This window comes from Papaver somniferum, chromosome 1, assembly GCF_003573695.1.
Source record: "Papaver somniferum cultivar HN1 chromosome 1, ASM357369v1, whole genome shotgun sequence".
In the NCBI taxonomy this organism is placed as follows: domain Eukaryota; kingdom Viridiplantae; phylum Streptophyta; class Magnoliopsida; order Ranunculales; family Papaveraceae; genus Papaver; species Papaver somniferum.
This window is the reverse complement of record NC_039358.1, coordinates 152,710,249-152,731,343: the sequence shown is the minus strand read 5'-3', so window position 1 is coordinate 152,731,343 and position 21,095 is coordinate 152,710,249. Positions and strand designations below refer to the sequence as shown.

General features: G+C 37.1%; 3 protein-coding genes across 3 annotated transcripts; 1 reads left to right on the top strand and 2 right to left on the bottom strand.

Annotated features, from left to right (window-relative positions):
* Positions 1–112: 112 nt before the first annotated feature.
* Positions 113–2,799, top strand: LOC113304787 (cytochrome P450 716B1-like). The gene is made up of 4 exons (XM_026553931.1): positions 113–1,352; positions 1,451–1,910; positions 2,007–2,197; positions 2,344–2,799. Exons 1-4 carry the CDS (start codon positions 852–854, stop codon positions 2,650–2,652), a joined length of 1,461 nt encoding a protein of 486 aa, XP_026409716.1. The 5' UTR covers positions 113–851; the 3' UTR covers positions 2,653–2,799.
* A 1,048-nt stretch (positions 2,800–3,847) lies between these two features.
* Positions 3,848–7,399, bottom strand: LOC113304777. Its single transcript, XM_026553918.1, has 7 exons — positions 6,995–7,399; positions 6,007–6,147; positions 5,528–5,893; positions 5,083–5,328; positions 4,886–4,978; positions 4,374–4,574; positions 3,848–4,223 (listed from the first exon to the last, which is right to left on the bottom strand). Exons 1-7 carry the CDS (start codon positions 7,316–7,318, stop codon positions 4,008–4,010), a joined length of 1,587 nt encoding a protein of 528 aa, XP_026409703.1. The 5' UTR covers positions 7,319–7,399; the 3' UTR covers positions 3,848–4,007.
* Positions 7,400–7,740: 341 nt separating this feature from the next.
* On the bottom strand, positions 7,741–11,398 carry LOC113304769. Its single transcript, XM_026553910.1, has 7 exons — positions 10,866–11,398; positions 9,725–9,865; positions 9,253–9,618; positions 8,913–9,158; positions 8,705–8,797; positions 8,307–8,507; positions 7,741–8,170 (listed from the first exon to the last, which is right to left on the bottom strand). The coding sequence occupies exons 1-7, from the start codon at positions 11,181–11,183 to the stop codon at positions 7,955–7,957; spliced, it is 1,581 nt and encodes a 526-aa protein (XP_026409695.1). The 5' UTR covers positions 11,184–11,398; the 3' UTR covers positions 7,741–7,954.
* Between the last annotated feature and the right edge of the window lie 9,697 nt (positions 11,399–21,095).

The following is a 21,095-nucleotide window of genomic DNA, read 5'->3' as shown; positions in this document are numbered from 1 at the left end:
TTAATATGCCTTAATGAGGTATGAAGTGTGAGAATGAAGTGTGCAAACCATAGAAAATCAGGGGTTTTGTCAGTAGGTTTTTATTTGGTATCGCTAATCGTATACCAGGGAATGTATTTATTTGCTTGTCCATTATTCATTACCAGTAAAACCGGTTGGCAGCTCTAAACTTTACTTTACCTGTTGCAGTTATTACCTGGTGGATGTCACTGAACAATGATATTTGCGTTCCTCTCAAAACAGAGCCATCGGTTATCCGATGTTAGTATGTCTAGAAAAGCCATAGAATCCAAGCTCTGATCTAAGTTTAGATTGTTAGGTCATTGCAATTAATCTAGTCCTAAGAATATAATCTGTTGTTGATCCATCTTATTCAGTCGTTTGTCTTGGTCTTGCTTCCTTCCTTTTGGAAGGTCATCACCAGATATTGTGAGTTTTCGTCCTCATCCTCTGGGAATCAAATAAATACAAGATTCTATGTCATTTTTGTTTTCACATTCGGTTCACATTTGTTTAGTTGTACATGTAGGTATATTGACAGGTTCATTGGAGAAAAGAAGAACAATGGTGCATAAAGCTGACAGGATGGGTGGTGGAAGACAATTAAATTGGTTAATCTGCTTTGTGTTTCTATCTGTGTGCAAGTGTCCAAACATTTCTTGTGTTTACCAGCAGGATCAGCAAGATAACAACAGCAGAAAGAGTTAAAGCAAATAAAGCTCAAATCTGTCACCAACAGACCCCATTCATTTATCATCTTCTTAAGTAACTCCGAAGGCTTGGCGTATATATACATCTTTTTCTCTCCAGTCTCACATATAATCTTTCTTCTTCCTCCATCTCCCTACACCATGAGTCCTGCAATTTTCATTACTCTCCTCTTGTTTATCCCTGTTATCTTCATATTCTTCATCAAGGGAAGTAGGAAAACAGCCAGCAGGTTACCACCTGGCTCACTAGGCTTTCCTATGATAGGTCAAAGCTTCAGCTTGCTCTATGCAATGAAAAAGAACACAGCTGAAAAATGGATACAAGAGAGAATAAGAAAGTGCGGGCCAGTTTCGAAACTAACATTGTTTGGGACTCCAACAGTTATGATTCATGGACAGGCAGCAAACAAATTCTTGTTTACTAGTGACTGCAACACATTGGGTAATCAGCAACCAGCATCGATTATGAGAATACTTGGCAGTCGAACTTTGTTTGAATTGAGTAGTGATGATCACAAACGCGTCAGAGGTGCGCTAGTATCATTCTTGAAGCCTGAAGTTTTGAAACAATATGTTGGTAAAATGGATTTACAAGTCAGGATGCACCTTGAATCACATTGGCAAGGGAAACAAAAAATCACGGTACGTTCTCACTGCTATGAACTGGTTTTCTTCGATTTTTCCAAGTACTCTGAGACTATCCAAAAGTTGTGGGTTTATGATGTTCGAAAGTAATGCAGGTCTTACCTCTGATGAAGACTCTCACGTTCAACATAGTATGTTCGCTGTTGTTTGGACTCGATGCAGGGGCAAGAAGAGATAAATTTGTAGAGCATTTTAAAAAAATGATAGGAGGGATGTGGTCAGTACCAATAAACTTACCTTTTACCCGCTTCAACCATAGTCTTACCGCAAGTTCCAAGGTCCAGAGCATGATATTGCAGCTAATAAATGAGAAGAGAACAGCTTCGTTTCAGCAAACTGATCATCAGGGACAACAACAAGATCTTATAACATGTTTGTTAAACATCAAAGATAAAGAAAATAATATTAATAACTCAGCAGCGCTAACTGATCAAGAGATTATTGACAATGTTAGATTAGTCATGACAGCTGGATATGATACATCTTCTATCCTTCTTACTTTCTTAATAAGGCTTTTAGCCAATAATCCAGTTGTTCATGCCTCCATACTCAAGGGTAGGTTCTCTTTCATCAAATTATGTACATATTTTTTGTAGGCTAATAAAATTGTAGACATTACTATAATCTTTTGACTTTATTGCATATTTGCAGAACAAGAAGAGATAGCTAACAGCAAGGCATCGAGAGATGAGTTACTGACATGGGAGGATCTTGCGAAAATGAAGTATACTTGGAGGGTAGCAATGGAGACTCTAAGGATGATCCCTCCTGTTTTTGGTGGATTTAGAAAGGCCTTAAAAGATGTAGAATTTGGTGGATACTTAATCCCTAAAGGTTGGCAAGTAAGTATTCATGCTGAACTAACACTGAGAAGGAAATGCAAATTTTATAACTTTTCAACAGAGAATTATACAAAAGGTTTCGTCTAGATTGTAACAGTAAGTGCTTATACTAACTATTGTCCCATTTCTTTCTTCTATCTAAACAGATATTCTGGGCCGCTAGCTTAACTCATATGGACGAGACTATATTTGAAGAACCATCGAAGTTTGATCCTGCACGCTTTGAAAACCAATCATCAACCATCCCACCTTATTGTTTTGTAGCATTTGGAGGTGGACCACGGATGTGTCCAGGATATGAATTCGCAAGACTTGAAACTTTAATCACGATTCACCACTTAGTTACCAGGTTCACTTGGAAGTTGTCTTGCTCTGATGATAGTTTCATTAGGGATCCAATGCCCGAACCTGTTCGAGGGCTACCGATCGAAATTCAGACTAGGCAACTAGAATAGTCTGTTGCTAATTGTACGTTTGTTATTACAAGCTTTGGTATTTGATGGGGGTGGTTTACGATAAACAGAAAATTGTTCAAATTATTCAAATTTCTGCTTCTTTTACTTATTTGAATAACAATAGCAAAATTTGGTCAGGGTATATCAGTACCGTTGCTTTTTTGTACAGGTAACGGAGTTGATTGATAGCATCATCATAGGGTTAACTGTGCATCATACGTGGAACTACTGTCAAACCTAGCTAGTAGCCCGAGAAAACAACTTTCCTGTTTGTCCACCTTTTTCATGCATCAATGAACTGTTCTTAGAAATATATAACCCACCTCCCATTGCAGAACTTAAAAGCAAAAGTTAACGCTGCGAAACTTGCTAGTTTTATCGCTACGAGCTAGACATATACACAATGTTACTACTTAGTAACACGACATATACATGAGCTAGACATGTGCATCCATCACCAGTTATCTATTGGGAACAGCCATAGATTGGATCTTCCTTTGCCCAGATGTTACTGTGGCAAGTTACTGCAGACTGGAATAAGGCAGGCGAGTTACTTGAGAAAGGGATAATCCAGAGCTTTGTCAGCAAACAAAATGTCTGCTTTCTATCATTATGCAGAATTTTTATTTCTCCGTCGCATTTTATATCCAGCATTACCCACTGTCTAAAAACTTCAGTGGCTAGACTTGACTTGGGAGCTTTCTCCTTATCAAATCAGGTAAAAATGTCTGATCTTAGGAAAGATATTATCCTTCAGTCCTATGACATTGCAGCTGTGGTTCAAAGTTATGGGAAGTCATGCTAAGAAAAACAGGAACTCAATCAGTATCATCTACTACTAAAAGGTTGAAGGCTCAACAGCTTTGGCAATGATTTCAGTTACAATTGACTGCCTGCAATACAGTATAAGCAACCACAACAGTGCAATGGAAACATTTTCATGGAACCGGGTCCATTTAAAGCAATTATTATTATCAATATCAGACTTCCTATAAAGACATAGGAGACTGGTGAGCGATTCTGAAATCATAGAGGCTGGGTCCAACCTCCTTTCTAATACCTAGCTAACCCTGGCCTTAACTGTCTTTCTTGAAGTAAAGGGTTATTGTACAAATAGGTAACAATGTGAGGAAGTAGTATCCCGATCCATGGTTATATTAATCAAATTTCACCATAAACAGCAAGATTCTGAATATCAACTCCAAAATGGAAAAAAGAAAAATATGTACTTCTATCAATTGTTCCGCTACATACTGTACAAGTATTATCGCACATACCTTTGTAAACCATTATTCACTTATAACCCTTTTCACATATTTATCAGGAATGACTATAAGACAAACTAAAAAGAAATCTTAACAATTTTTAGGCCTGTAATATTCAGGAGGTAGAGTTGGGCACCTCTCGTTCATATGAGGATATGGATCCATGGTGTTGTAATCAGGTAGGTCCATTCTGTACTTGCCTTTGATTTGACAGTACGGAAGCTTCACGTCGTCCCCGTTGTTGCACCATGCTGGCAGGCGGCTTGAGTTATTTTCGAATAACTTAAGGGTGTATGCATCTTTTATCTGCATTTTACAAACTCTCAAAATAATGGATCATGCATAGACAAGAACAAGGACTATCTAGCAAGGAGAGGTTCATAAAAGAGAAAACAGATACTACTCTTTGGTTAGCAGAAAAAGTTGATAACCATACAATTAATTCTAGAAACTTACCGTAAACTCTGTGACCTGGATGGAGCTTCCAATTGGATCGAACAGTCCAGCCTCTTTATACATTTCAAGAATGAAGGCGACACAAGAGGTTGATGCCCCATCAGAATAAACCCAGTTGTCTTGTTCAGGGATTGTCAGCAATTTATCGAAAGGCAGTCCACGCTTTTCAGTTTCTACTAGAACCTCGGGAAGGCTAAGATTCTGCAGGTAACACATGTAGCATTTGTTTCAGCAAATACACAATATTTAGCATAGTTTTTTTTTTTATATGTACACGGGATTCTAACCTAGATAAAACAAAATAACCGCATGGGAATTATCCCAATGTCCTGGTTCATGTTTTCTTAACCTTTAACTGCAAGTCTAAATAATTTGACCCACCGCTCAAATTCAGAAGGTTATGGTCAACCAAGGCTTCATAACCTAAACTTCATAAAAATACGATTAAGAAGTTGATCTAGACACAAAAACTTGAAGAATAAGCAAATGGCACTAGATGAAAACAAGCCCACCTGGGTACCAAGCCTCTTGTTCAATGCTTCATTCCAGATATTAGCAGCATATGCCGGCTGTATTTGATTAAACACCGTCATAAAAGAAGCAACCTGGATATAACACTTAGCAATCAGATAAAAAGTTGTATAACTAATTAACACAAATGATTGATTAAAAAAAAGAGAAGATAATACAGAAATGAAGTTGGGGATACCAAATGTGCGTCCAATGGAGGTGGGTAATTCCCATCTATAGTGTCTATCCAGCTAAATATCATATTATGGTAGCCATATTGTTTCTTTGCCATTCTTCTCGCATATTCCCAGGCTGCAGTCTCATTGAATTTGGCCCGAATGTCAGGGTGCAAAGGTAGCAATGCAATATGAGCATTAGCATCGTCTTTAGTAAGCTCAAAGTTCCACCATTCATCCCATGGCATCAGCGCAATAATATTTTCCCCCTAGGATGACAAAAGATCACTTCGGCATTATTCACTATAAAGGAAAGTTATTAGATGCGCACTGTGTTGAAAAATACTTCACGGACACAGGATGTTATGTGGTAGCTATTATGCAAGTATTTTCAGTTGAAGCATGGTCAAGTTCAAGAATAAAATACAATACAGATGTGTGTACTCTCTTTTGTATACTTGTTTTTACCTTCTCATTTTCATGACCAGATTCTCCAACCCATAACTTTCCTTCGGAATCTTTCAAGCAAACTGCTGTATGACCGGCATAAGATCCGGTAACCCACTTCTCCATGGTCTCGAAACCTCCCCATAGCCCACGTATTTTTGATATGGCTAAGAAATCTCCCGAGTGAACGCTATCGACCGTTATATTTGTAACCCATGGCTGAGCACGTACACCAAAGGATGCTCCCATGTGTTTCTCGAGAAAAGCAAGATTTGAATTCTCACCCCATCCAGTATTTGTGAACAAAGGAAAGACATCCCAAAGGGCTAGAAGTGTTCCTATCATCCCTGAATGCATAAGGAAGATTGATACGCCATTATTTTTAACCTGGTTTCAGAGACATTGAAGGTAAAAGAAAAAAAACAATAAGTAAACAGGAACTTTAGGCAAATAACTGGAACATCATGCAAGTTGTTCACAGAGGATCTGGAAAAACTTACATAGTCATATTCAGCTCTCGCTACCCACTCTTTCAGCTCAAGAGTATGTTTCCGGGCCAAGAAGTAGTAGTCCCATGTCACACGGTATGGAGTTGCAAAGATGTAGAGATCCATACACGTCCAACTATGTGGCTTACTAGTCTGCAAGGAAGAGAAAATTTCCGTCACCAACCACAATTGACATTCATAACCTCCAAAAAGGAGAGTGTTAATTGTTTGTTTAGACTACCTGCACTCACAAAGTTAATTTCTCAGACGACTCACCAAAACTATCTTAAATCTCTTAGGATACTAAGAAGATATTTATTGAAGAAATGCCTTCCCCGGCCTCCATCTTATATGTTATAGCTGGAGAAACGAATCAACGAATATGAAATATGAACCTCTAAATATCGGGTTAGATTTCTCCAGCTTTTTTGTACCTTTAAGGATATATACCTTGAATCGAGCAACGATAAAATCTCTTGAATAGCTTTATAACTTGGAATCGATATAATTCGAAATGGGATACACCCAATATATGAGAAAAGAAAAAGAAATAAAAAACATAATCTATATGTTACTGAACAATTTAAAAAGATTCAGTTGGTTTAAATTCACTATTATACTTGTACAGATTAGTTTCAAATCAATACTATCCTTGGATAGACTAGGATCCCTTGTGTATCTATAACCAGAAACTTGTAGTAATGCAATTCATTCTTTTAGAAACAAAACCACCACCACCTAGCCATTTCCTCATGCATCTCTTGATCATCATCCAGGAATTAGCTTAAACATTCAAGACCTCAATTTCCTACAGTTTAAATCCCTAAAAATAGATACCAGCTAAATTATGAACCCAAAACTTGAAACATGTATAAATTCTTAACCAATCAGGTAAAATGAAAACTCATATTTCAAACCCACCAGACCTAAAATAATCATATAAACTTATAAAATTAGAAGGAAAAAAAAGTTTCTTTTAATTGTGTCTGTGTTTACTAACCTGGATATGAAGAGTACCACCACCAAACTGACTACCGGTTTTATTATGAAACTCCATCCAAGCGTTAGTTTTATAGAAACAAGCACCTTTCCATTGAAGGGTATCATTAGAAGAAGAAGCAGCTCCAACGAAAGTAGGAAGTAGATCAACTGCACTACGAAGAGAATTCAGTATAGGCCATGATATTTTCTTAGGTAATAAAGGAAGTATATCCTCTGGATGAAACGGAGTTTTCCGAGTATACCCATAACTCGATTTCATAATAGATAAAATCAAAAGAGAAATGATCGAAAAGTTTCGTAAAGAAACCCATAGAGATCCCATGGCTTCTTCTTCTTCAATAGAGAAAGAGACAGAGGTAGAGAAGTGGCAGTCGTATAATGGAACTACTACTATAGAAGTGTTATTAGATGCCTTGAACCGTTTGAGCCTTTGCGGATCCAATATGCCAAATGCGACACTAGGAATATTCTGTCCAGGTCCATAAAAACAATGCTTAACTGGTAAGTAATCAATCGAAGAACTGCATAATTAGTCTCAAGGGCTTATTCTTCAATCGGTTTTGCTTCATCAAGGCATAATAAGAAATTAGTTCTCCTCGAGGACATTTTGCTGCAAGCAATTTTCGTTCAGCCTCGTGCATGGGCAGCATGACAGGACTTGTATACGAAATATCCCGAGTGTTTAAGATATCACCCTTAAAAAGAGTGTGAAACTAAATAGCTGCAAAAATGAAAACAGAGAAAAATATGCAACAACTTATCTAACTCATACCAAATATACAATCATCAAAACTGTACAAGCTAGTTCAACTTTACAGCTTCTCTAAGCTTGGGAAACCTTTTTCAGATCTATATATATCATACAGGCTACAGCTTATACATGGTGATTAACAGACTAACACAAGGCCTACATGTCAGCGCAAATACAGCCAATTTTGAGAACACTGAAGAAAACATCTCAGCACTTCGCTGATCTGTAGTATTTAGGGGGTACACTTGCGCATCCCTCGTTCATATGGGGGTATGGATCCATCGTATTGTACTCCGGTAGTTCCATTCTATACTTGCCTTTAATTTGACAGAACGGAAGCTTCACACTGTCTCCGTCGTTGCACCATGTTGGCAAGCGGCTCGAGTCGTCTTCGAAAAACTTCAGTACGTAGGCATCTTTTATCTGAATATTTCAACAAGATTAAAAAATGCATCATGCATTGACAACGAACAACAACAAATACTTAAAGGGATTCCACCAAAGCCAACAGGTAATGGTAGTATGAGCAGAGAATTAAAAATTGTTTCTCAGTGGTTACCGTGAATTCCGTGACTTGCACAGAGCTTGCAATGGGATCAAATAATCCTGCCGCTTTATACATTTCGAGGACGAAGGCAATACAAGAAGCGGATTTCCCATCAGAATAAACCCATTCGTCTTGTTCAGGTATAGTCAGCAATTTTTCGAAGGGCAATCTACGCTTTTCTGTTTCTACTAGAACCTCAGGAAGACTAAGATTCTGCAAGAAACATACACAGTTTTTTCTTCAGTGAGTATACACTATTTTTATCGCCATTCGCTTTATTGAAGTTTCAGTCTTTAACAGGTAATACACAGTCCTGGACCTTGGTTAGACTCTACTGTCCACTAACAACAGAAGGGAAGATGGGTGTATCAATTTTTATTTGTCTCAGTCAGTGCATTAAATTTGGATACCTTGGTCCCAAGTCGTGTATTCAAAGCTTCATTCCACATGTTAGCAGCATATGCTGGCTTTAGGTGATTCCACATAGTCATAACTGAAGCAACCTGAGCATCAAATCACATGTTGGAACATGTAGAACATAAAGGATGAATGCGTAATTACTGGTCTACAGTACATGAAAAGGAAATCCTCATACTGATACAGGAAACAAAGGAATACCAGATGTGCATCCAGTGGTGGTGGGAAATTCCCATCGACAGTGTCTATCCAGCTAAAGATCATGTTATGATAACCGTATGGTTTCCCTATCATGCTCTTCGCATACTCCCAGGCTGCAGTCTCATTAAATTTGGCCCGGATGGTAGGATGCAAAGGTAGCAACGCAATATGTGGATTAGAGTCATCTTCAGTAAGCTCAAACTTCCACCATTCATCCCATGGCATCATAACAATAATATCTTCCCCCTAGAATAGACATTAAATAATTACATCGATGAACTCATACAATATACGATTTCTTTTTACTAAAAAATAACGGCATTCATGAGCATTGTCTTACCTCCTCATTTTCATGGCCAGATTCTCCAACCCAAAGATTTCCTTCAGGATCCTTCAAGCAAACTGCAGTATGCCCAACATAAGTTCCAGTAACCCACTTTTCCAAAGTCTCAAAAGCACCCCATCGCCCACGGATTTTTGATATGGCTAAGAAGTCTCCTGAGTTAATACTTTCAACGGTAATATTTGTAACCCAAGGCTGAGGACGTTCTACAAAGGATGCTCCCATGTGCTTCTCAAGGAATGCTATGTTTGAATTCTCACCCCATTGAGTATTTGTGAATAAAGGATAGACTTCCCAGAGAGCTTGAAGTGTTCCTATCATCCCTGATTGCATGAGAAAGATAGAGACCCCATTATGTTTAACCTGGTTTCAGAGAAAGGACAAGTTAAGTCTCGGTAAGTAACTTGCTTATATTTAACAGAGAAGCGGAATTTACAGAGAGCTGTTGACAATAGAGCTGCAAACTTACATAGTCATACTCAGCTTTTCCTGCCCATTCTTTAAACTCAAGAGTATGATGCTGACCGAGGAAGTAATAATCCCATGTAACACGAAATGGAGTTGCAAATATGTAGAGATCCATACATGTGTAACTATGGGCACTGCTAGTCTGCAAATACAAAATAATTAAATAAATGAGAAAGCTTGCATAACTCAAATCATTTAAGTGCAGGAACTACTAACTGCATACTAAAACAACATTTATAACCACGTTGAAGTTTTGGTAGAGTCCTTCAAGGCCGCGACAGTGAGAGGACTAATTATCTGCTTATTGCTTACAGTACTCCATACCAAGTAGCTACAATTACACTTTCAGGAACAAATAAATGACAGCCAAACTCACATAGACTATCTTAAATATCTAAGAGATTACGACAAACAACCTACCTCTTCCTTATGTGTGCCTAAAAATCCATTAGCAGTTATCAATAAATATGAACCCTTAAGGATCAAATTGTAACAAAAAGTCAAAAACATTATCTGTACATTTGAAGAGAGGTGATGAATAGGCCACCAAATATCATTCTCAACTAACTCATTTTCAAATTGGCTTACGAGTTACAACTCTTTAGCAGAAAATCCACATGCATAAAGACCCCTACAGTCATTGACTAATCAAACCTAGAGTTTGGTCTTAGGAAACAAACTTCCAACAGAATGAACAGCATATAATCCTGTCCATGCCTCTTCAGGGGCCCAGATCTTTAATTAAAAGTGCAAAACTAATTTCAGATGAAGTAGTTTAAATGTTCCTATTTTAGCCACATCCTAACGATTTTAAGGCTTGCAGTAATCAGTGATGAGTTGCATCGGAAACAGTTCAAATGTTCCAGTAATCAAATACCCAGTATTCAGAACCCCTCAAACTAGAACTTAATTCATCAAAGATGTAAATAATGACCCAAATCACCAATAATCGATGAAAAAGCGATCACCACACAACCCCCATCTCTAAAAAAATCCAACATACCAAAAAGAACCACGGAAATATTCCAAGTTCATGAGAAGAAATCTTCAACAAATCCTAAATAGAACACCCCAAACCCTCAAAAGAGCTAAAAACTGAATAAAAATTAGAAGAAGAAACAAAATTCCTTAGTTTGACCAACCTGGATATGAAGGGTTCCGCCACCGAACTGACTACCAGTTTTATTATGAAACTCCAACCAAGCAGTAGTGTTGTAAAAACAAGCACCTTTCCATTGAAGGGTATCATTAGAAGAAGAAGTTCCAACAAAAGTTGGAAGAAGATCAACTGCACTATGAAGAGAATTTAGTATAGGCCATGATATTGTTTTGGGTAATAAAGGAAGTACATCTCTTGGATTAAAGGGTGTTTTCCCCCAAGCATACCCATAACTGCAGGTTAAAGATACAAACAGAACAAAAATGTAAAATTTCTTTAACGAAAACAACTGAGATTCCATGGCTTCCACGGAAAGCGTATAGAGGGAGGAAGTAGAGGCGAGACGGTTTAAGAAATAGGGATGTTTGGGGTTCTTGGAAATATGAATGAAAATATCAACTGAAAACGAAATATCGTTGGGGGAATTGATTATTAGGCTTTAGTTGGAGTGTACATCAAAGTATCAGACCACTTGTCCGGCTTATCTTTGCCCATGTCTGGCTCGATTGGAATCAAGTGTTTCCTTTTCTTTACTCTCCTTCAGATATCCCAGCACTCAACATAAATACTGCTAACAAAAATTAAATTATTACGATAATTAATTATTTTTGAAGAAAAGGGGATATCCAAGTTTTAAGTGCAAGATTTGCATTTTTGTTTTCTCCAACTGATTTTGGATGTACAGATATGGATTGTTATTTAGGAAAAAACGCGTTTTGACGTGTGTGAACACGTTTCGGACAAAAATCATGTTATTTAGGGAAAAACGCGTTTTTTATATGTTATTTTAAAATAACGGGCGTTACAACGGTTAAATAGAAAATTAAAAAAAATTATGATCTAAAATTCCTATCTAACGGTTATAACGTGCTTGAAAACAGTTATAACGGGTCTAATAACGTTGTTACAACGTTTTTTATATATTGTTATTTTATTCTTTTATTTTCAAAAAGTTTAGTGTAATTTTTTATTCTTTAATTTAAAAAATAAAAAAATTTACAAAAATATTTTAAATTCTTTTTTCTAAAAAAACGGTTATAACTGGCGTGAAAACATGAAAAATGATCTAAAAAACTCGCGCTAAAATGTTATTTAGAAGGAAAAAACGTAAAATTCAATTTTAGAAAAACAGTTATATCATGTGTGGAAACGGAAAAACGGTCCAAAAAACTGTTGTTATTTCCTATTTATCGGCGTTATATAGGAACGGGGTTCGGAAACCCTCACGACCACGGTATATGGATATGACTGTTTTAACGGCCGTTTTTTCAGAAAAAACAGGTGTTTTTCAAACCTTGGTTTACAAAACAGCTTCCAACTGCATCCCATACCTCCATTTCCTTTGACAATTTTATGTTGTCGTCGTAAATTAGTTAGTAAATTCCTTTGAAAATTTTATGTTGTCATCTAATAAATTAGTAAATTCTAATAAGAACCTACGTAGGAAAAACTCCAACAGATTTATTTCCTTTGAAAAATTTATATTGTCATATAATACATTAGTAAATTCCTTGAAAAATGTATGTTGTCATCATCTAAAGTTGTCATCCTCGCTGAGCTGATACCGAGACCCATTAGTCCTGAACCGAATTATTTTTGTTTGTTGTTAAAGTTGATGGGTATCCAACTCAAAATCAATTGGCAATGAGTAGAGTGGCCCTTCCATATTATTTAAGTTCATTATGCGGACTCTAGCGATGTGGGATTATTGTTTTTTCACATTCCCCCTCACGTGTAAGGCCAGTCATCCGGTCACGGTTCATTATGCGGACTCTAACGATGTGGGGTTATTGTCCTTTCACATGCTCCCTCACGGGTAAGGTCGGTCATTCGGTCACGAGTGTACAAGTGATATTCGGTCACGGTGGCCGGTAATTCGGCCTACACCTTGCGTACAGGTCGTACGAGTGACCAGTCATTCGGCCACGGCGGCCAGTATAAAATTCGACCTACACCCAGGTACGAATCTTGTTCTGATATCATGTTAAAGTCCATGGGCATCCAACTCAAAACCAATTGGCATTGAGTTGAGTGACCCTTCCATATTATATTTTAAGTTCATTATGTGGATTCTGACGATGTAGGACCATTATCCTTTCACGTCTGATTTTGTCTAAGGCCTATTCCTATGCACATGCCAAAAAAAAACATGTTTGCCATACCAGGTGGCATGGCACATGTAGCGCCCCAAAATTAAGCTACTTATTAATCTAAGAGATCAACTAATATAATGAGGCATTATGGCTCTAAATCCTATAATTAAATTCTAATTTGGAAATCTGATACAAAACTTAACCCAAAATTAAACCCATCACTCGAGCAAATGTAAATGAAGAATCTCTCAAATTTTATCAATAAAATAATGTATTTGTGAGTTACAACAGAGTGTACAGACCTAAAGTAATTCATATAATTCGCATCAACACTAAATCTTTAAATTAAGAAAACGAACATCTTCACGAGCTCCAACTCTTCTGATAACTGAAAAACTGAAGTGGGAACGAGTGAGCACATCATCCCAAAAAGGGGCTCAGTGGATACCTTTATAACATTCAAGTAATCACTAACATACTTCACAGTTTTACTAGAGAAATATTTGTACATCATTTGCACACATCACAAAGCAGAAGATTACTCCAACTCACCTCCCCAGATATTGTGTCCATTTACAATATCTATAAAAGATCCACCACCGAACGGATCTACGGAGATGAAATAAAGCAACCTAAACATATGTCATCCCAACCTCGTCTCACTTAATGAAGGAGAAGATGCTAGAATAACTCCAGTCTCAAATGATAGCATGAATCCAGGTACCATATGATATATTCGTAGAATGCTTACTCCTCAAAAATTCTGATGCCACCATCTAAATCTAGAATATAAAAGAAGGTTTGATTACTATGACTCGACCCCGCACAACATGTTCCCAATAGGTCTCATCCTACCAGGAACCTAGAATTTCTTCTTGAGTCGAGATCATAGTAACCCAGTCGAACTATTAAGACTGAACAATCAAGCATGATATGCAAACGACCAATATCCCCACATATATTCGATAGCTGGGGGCATATTATTCTCCACTACCCAGTGATACCCTGATGTGTCCCGCAGGTACCCTCAAGGCAGAGAGTCATTCCCCCTATAGTAAAATAGGTATAAAATAGTAATATCAACCCACAACTGCCACCAGTCAACCTCTAGAGTCTATGTAATCTATAGGTTGCTTTGACCTATAGTAATACTGGGTACTAATCTTCACCTATGTACTAGTGCGTGGCCTTCCCCACCTATAAACGCTTAGCGAGAATCCGTGGAGAACACAGACAATCCTCGCAAGGAGACTAACCAATGCATATATGCAACATACTCATCCAATTGCACTCAAACATGTATTGCATAAGAACATATAGTTATATTCACACGTGCTCAAAAATAAGCCGTTTAAAGTAACTTAATGATTACAAGAGAGTTACAAGAGTTCCCACCTGTTCTGCAGACAAGCCTCGCCTACCTCAAGATTATCAATCCACTGGTTCATCCTTCGAATCGATCGTTGTTAATAAAGACTAATTGTTAATCACACAAGCGCTCTAAAAATTAGCCAAAAGGCTCATACAAGACTCATGTCATAATCTCATACAATTATCTAGTTATAGTCTAAGTGAACTATCTAATGGTTCTAAGCCCATTTATGGTTTTTCATCTCTTCCACTCTCTACCTTTAGCATATCTTAGGTTTACTAATCCAATTAGGTTGATTCTATAATCCATTAAATATTGCTTAAGGAGATCTACAACTTTGTAGAAAGAACCAAAGATCAAATCGGACCATAAAGAGTCCAATTCATCAAGATAGGAAAACTAACTCTAAGCCCAAGTCCACTAAACTCGATCCATTAACACAAGGCCTGGTCAATATGGTCAACTGACAGTCACCAACGGTCCAAGAAGTCCACTAACAGTCAACGTAAGTCAAGTCCACAGTCAAAGGTCAACGGAGTCCAAGGTTACTGAGACAAACAGGGAATGGGTGAGTTAACTCAGTCAACAAGACTGATTCAGGTTATACAAACCAAGGCCCTTGCACAGGCCAAACTTCTATGGCACAAACCAAAACACAAATGCAAACACCTAATCTGTATCAACCTATTTCTCATGCCTAAATCAAAAACCAACCAGTCTTTCTGCAAAAACATCAACTTCACCAAATTACATCTGTAATCCTCTTCATTACAAAGATACAATCAATTCAGGCAAACTTCAACAACATTGCAAATTGTCCACGATATTCTGTACACCTGCATCATCTCAAGCAACTAAATCTACCCTCAACTGCAAGACTATTTCTTCCTTACTGAATTACCATCTGCACATCCAACTCCAGTAACTCCAACATATGTTTAATTCTTGTAGCTTCAGCTTCAATGCCTAGATGTTTGAATTTCAGTTTAACACATACATTTCCTTCATAATCACCACCTGAAATTTACATTTCAGTACCAACCTATCTTCTTTACAGCCGTTTCTGGTTACAACGACTAATACTCAACCACATCACCATTTACATACACATTAATCCCATGGACTGCAACCATCTCAACTAGCTAAACAGCATTAGTGCTCAATACACTCCGGTTCGACAAGAACATCTCCAATTTCTATTCTTTTCTGCAAATTCATACCACCAGACCCATTTGCATCTTGAACTCAAACCTTGATTGCAATGCCATTGCAACCATTCTAAGCATCCAACAACTTAAGTACCACCACCAGACCACCATACTTAAGCTAAAATCACCTCCATTATGACTCGCAACTCCATCTGCAGCTTCATTAGACTACAATTGCGCCACCAAGCCACCAGTTACAGTCAATCTGTTAATCCATTGTCATTATCTTTTCATCCAACACCACCATTACAGCATCCCTCTATGCAAGTTTTTGTAACAACAATCTTCAGAACTTCCATCTCTTTATTAAACCCATTAGCATTACCAATTCATCAATCTTCTAACTGCAACTACCTGCAATCTACACTTCAGAACCAACACAATCCCACTATCTAGTTCATCTGCATCCCCAATAATTCAATTTACAACTTCTGCAATACTTCTCCTTCCACAGTTGCAATACAACTCTCAAGGGCTTGATAAATTATAGCAATTCATTTCAATCTCATCAATTGTAGTTCAATCATAACATAAAACTACTAATCAGTATCATCACAATCTCAAACCCCAATTTGCAGATATCAAAGAAACAACCCTCCTTCATCAGGGTTTAAGTCTTCCACCCCGGATTCAAATCTAAATCAGACAACCCTAATTAGATGAACCCTAAATTTGTCTTCAATTACTAAAACCCTAACCTGAGGTTTGATTCTCCTATTGTAAACTAAAATTAAACCTTATACAACTATCTACATCTCGATTCACAACAAACCCATTTCTAATTCAATCAAAACAAACCATAACAATTCCATAAAAAGAATCATTAAAACAGAAACCCTGAATTTACCTTTTATCTTTGAGTCTTCATCAGAAAAGATTCACTTTGGAAATTCAAAATCAACCCCTCAGTTCTTCATTCATCAACAACTCAATCCATCCTCAATTCTACACGAACCCTAACTACAGAAACCCTAACTTCGAATTACAGCAGCAACTCTATCCTCCTCATCCCGCACTCAATCAACCACAACATCATCACCTGCGACTATCCCATGATCTCATAACTTAATTTCATCTCCCAAATCTCTCAGAATCGCCAGAGGCGAAGAGCAGAAGAAGGAAAGAGAAGAGAAGCAGAAAGAAGAAGAATGAAGGATAAGAAAGGATAAGAAAAGAGAAATCGAGTTTATCTTCTCGATTCGGTGATAAGGATGACGAGAATTACTGAGGCACCCAAATATTGGATAAGGGGATCCCTAATCGGTCCTTCCTACATATATGATGATTACTTCTTCGTTTGGTATCCGATTGACACGTTCGAGTAGTCCATTCCACGTAACTTTTCGAGATATACACTAGATTCATATCTAAATTATTGTTAGATTAATTTTTATTAAATAAAATCTATGTTAACTAATCGAGCCATTAGCGGCTAAATTGTATCTTGACTAGTCTAATAGCGTTGACGAGCTTGAGGGTCCTTACAACACACGAGTTGCGTCACAATGGGAAAACCACGGAGTGACGGAGTTTCTATAGAGCGTTCTTATCCAGAACGCTGGCGATATTCTGAATGTCGTTGGCGTCATAGATCCATAGCGCGCTATAAATAGTATCGTTGGCGATATTAGGATCATCGACCAGGAGTTATTTTGCAACCGTTATTTCCTCCCTGGTGGTTTCTATATATACGCCTTTGTAATTTTCCAAGTTACTCACACCTCCTTCACCAAATTCTCTATCTTTATTCTCATTTTTAAATTTCATAATCATCAATGGCGAGATCCAATGAAGAGAGATTACAGCAAGAAATGCATCAACAGAGGTTGCAACAAATTGATATGAGGAAGATGGAGATAATAAATTAATCGACACTTTGATGCTTGAACATACGGGCCAAATACATAGAGTTCCAGAGCCACAAGAAGTATTCTCAAGAAGATATACGTATCGAGGGAGGGAATTTTACCATCAGAAGCTGATGCACGATTATTTTTTTCCCAATTATGTGTACTCTGATCAAAATTTTCAAAGTCGATTCCGCATGCCTCGTCATCTGGTGAAAAAGATTATTGAAGAGATTTGTCGAGTAGAACCTCAATTTAATTATCATTTTGATGCACTGAATATTAGAGGTCACGTTTGATGCAATGAATATAGAGGTCATAGTCCTGAACAAAAAGTTACTTCGGTTTTAAGGATTCTAGGTTATGGCGGACCAGTGGATGCAAACGATGAGTACCTTCGTATGGGTAAAACAACTTCATTCACTTACCTTTCATTGTTTCTTGAAGTAATGATTAATCATTTTGGTCCAACATATTTACGAAATCAACCGAGGAAGATGTTAGACAAATATTGAGGGAGAATGAGGAAAGGGGACTCCAATGAATGCTAGGTAGTCTTGACTGTATGCATTGGATATGGCAAGGATCCGCTGTTTATTGAGTCGGTCAATATAAGGGTCATTATCCTAAACCAACCGTTATCCTTGAAGCTGCCGCTTCTTACGATTGTTAGATATGGCAAGATTTTTGTGGTCTTCCAGGTTCACAAAATGATATTAATGTTTTGCACAAGTCGCATTTGTTTGAAGATCTAAAGTATGAAATCTGTCCCCAAGTCCGTTTCACGATCAACGACCATCTGTACACTCATGAGTATTATCTTGCGGATGGTATCTACCCAAAATGGTCCACCTTGGTTTAATGCTACCGTCAGCCTCCTGCCGGTGCATTGGGACGTTCATACCAGCATTTTAACACCGCCCAAATGGCAGCGAGGAAGGATGTGGAACGCGCTTTTGGAATTTTGAAGACGAAATTCGCTATCATTTGTGACCCATATCGTGGGTTGAGTCCTCGTGAAATGCACAAGACTATGCTCACTTGAATAATTTTTTATAACATGGTCATTTAGGAAAGCCGTCGTGATTCAGAGTGGACTAACTATGAAGCTGAAGATTTGAGGTCGGAGATTCAACCACAAAGAGGCGTCCCTGCAAGGAATTATGCTCAAATGACTGATTACATTCAGAACCACAATTTGAATGAAAGTTTAAGAGATGATCTTAGAGTGAATCTTTGGGCAGAGCATGGAAGACAATGATTATTATTAAGTTATGTATTTTTGTTTAATTATATTTATGTATTTTGGTTTAAGTTAATATGCGAAACTTATTTAAGTAAACTGCAACAACATTTCAAATTAATCAAAATTAAGTATAACAACATATCAAAATTAAAATACAATACTTCAAATTAAAACTTAAATTAATACGTGAATCATCTAGAGGAACTACTACATCAAGCTCATCATCATCGAACTCATCCTCATCATCGTCATGGTTGTTAATAATTCTAGAGAGATTTTAGAAATTCTGGTGTGAGTTGAAATGAGTTTTAAATTGGGTATTTATAGAGGAGAAAAACTGTAGCCATTGGATGAGGAACTGATAAGCGATGATCGGTCAGCGAGCGATAAAATGACTAGCGTTGGCGCTAGAATGACCAGCGGGCGATGTTTTGACCATATGCCTATCGAAACTCTATCTCTCGCTGAAAAGTATGTCGTGTATGCCTATATGTTATAATTGGCATATAGGCATATAAGTTCGGCACTTTGGCATACCCATAGTGGGTGCATATATGGAAAAATCTTATGTTTGCTATATGCATAGGAATAGGCCTAAGTATGGTATTATATTTTTTCATACTGACCACCACAATTTGTTCATACTGACTACCTTGTGGTGAATTAGACAATCAGGAGAGGAAATATGACTATGAGGTCATGCTACACTTGTTGGAAATTTATGCTAAAAGTGAGGATGAAAAACAACACAAGAATGTTGTATTTCTAATTTCAAGACTTGATCAAGATTTTTCACACAATTATTTCGAGCCCTCCCATATAGTTAGCAAGTACAAAGTGGCAAGATTTGTACCCTTTGATTCAACCAAGAACATATAATATAAGATTTTGATTATACTTAGGTGAGGGAGAAAACATAAAGCTTGTTGCTAGGAAATGAGAATCAATTCATCACTATTTTTAGATAATTTGCATCCATTCACGATACGTCCGTTAGTCATTAACGGTGTCTAATGAAAAAAGTCACTTATGTCCGAATTCAAATGACCATTTTAGGGTTCAGACATTTCTCACCAGGATTTCTGGGTTCAACCATCTACATAAAATAGTGTGGTAAAGTGGGTTCGGTTGTTTAACATGAGATAGGGTCGGGTTGATATTATTGAAAATATCCAACATTCTCTTTATATTCTCAAAAACCTAAAAGCACATTAAATAAAGTAAAAACTTATAAAACTTTAGTGGTTGCATCAGTCAAGTGACTGCCCACGTACTTGAGTAGATCAAGCCAACGTAATTCAAGCAAAGTTAGGAATAAGCATCATCGTAGAGACCGATACATCATTATAAAAACCAATACATAGATGATAGATGTCTTTTGGATTTGAACCTTCACTTAGTCTGAGAAATTCAAAGCCTTATCAAGGTTATATGGTGAAACTAGTTTTTAACAAAGCACTCATTGGGATAAAACCGGAATCTCCACACAATTTAATTTCAGATAGTTATGAGTTATTTAACTTAAACCTATTAATGATCATGTGTTCATATCCTGAATTCATGAATTTATTTAAGAAAACAGTCTTATTTTCTTAGAAAATGACCTGATTTCCATACTCATATAAGTAAGTCTCCGAAGGTGTTCCTGCTATACACCCGTAAATAATTATAGACTCCTTGAGGATTTACATCTATCCTCATTCATGCAGAGTCACTGCAATAATTAGAAATGATAACCACTCTTGTAACTTGTCCATTGAACCTTGTTTGTCCATTTTAAAACATAGGTTGGGTTTCCACTATTGGTAATCAACTTTCACATGTCCTTACACTTTATTGATACCACTTTCTTTGGTAGAATTTTTGTAAATGGCTTTCCAAGTTCTTCTTTGTTTCAATATAGTTAATTGTAACTACTCCTCTCTTGAGTAATTATCTTACCACTCGATGTTTAAAACTTGCATTCTAGACTTTTCATTATAAGTCTTGTTAGAGACGTTATCAATTCTTGCATCATTATCATAATTAATTAACAAATCAACACCGTTGGATATGGCTTCTTCGAAAGTAGGATCTCTACAAGTAAGTTTTCAAGCCATTCCGCCTTCTTACATGCATTTGATAACGCAATCAATTCTGACAACATTGTTAAAGAATAAGTACAAGTTTGCTTCTTGAACTCCAAGAAACAGTAGCACCTTCCAATGTAAAGATCCATCCACTAATCTACTTGTACTTGGAATCTACATTGTTCTAGTTAGTATGATTGTATTCGTCCAATATAACATGGTAGCCTTGGTTATGCAAACTATAGTCAATAATGGTTTATGTCAAGTAATACAACACTCTTGAAACTACTCTTCAGTGTTCAATTCCTGGGTGACTTGAGAAACGACATAATACTCCTACGACTTGGGTTATGTTTGGTCTTGTGCAATGCATAACAT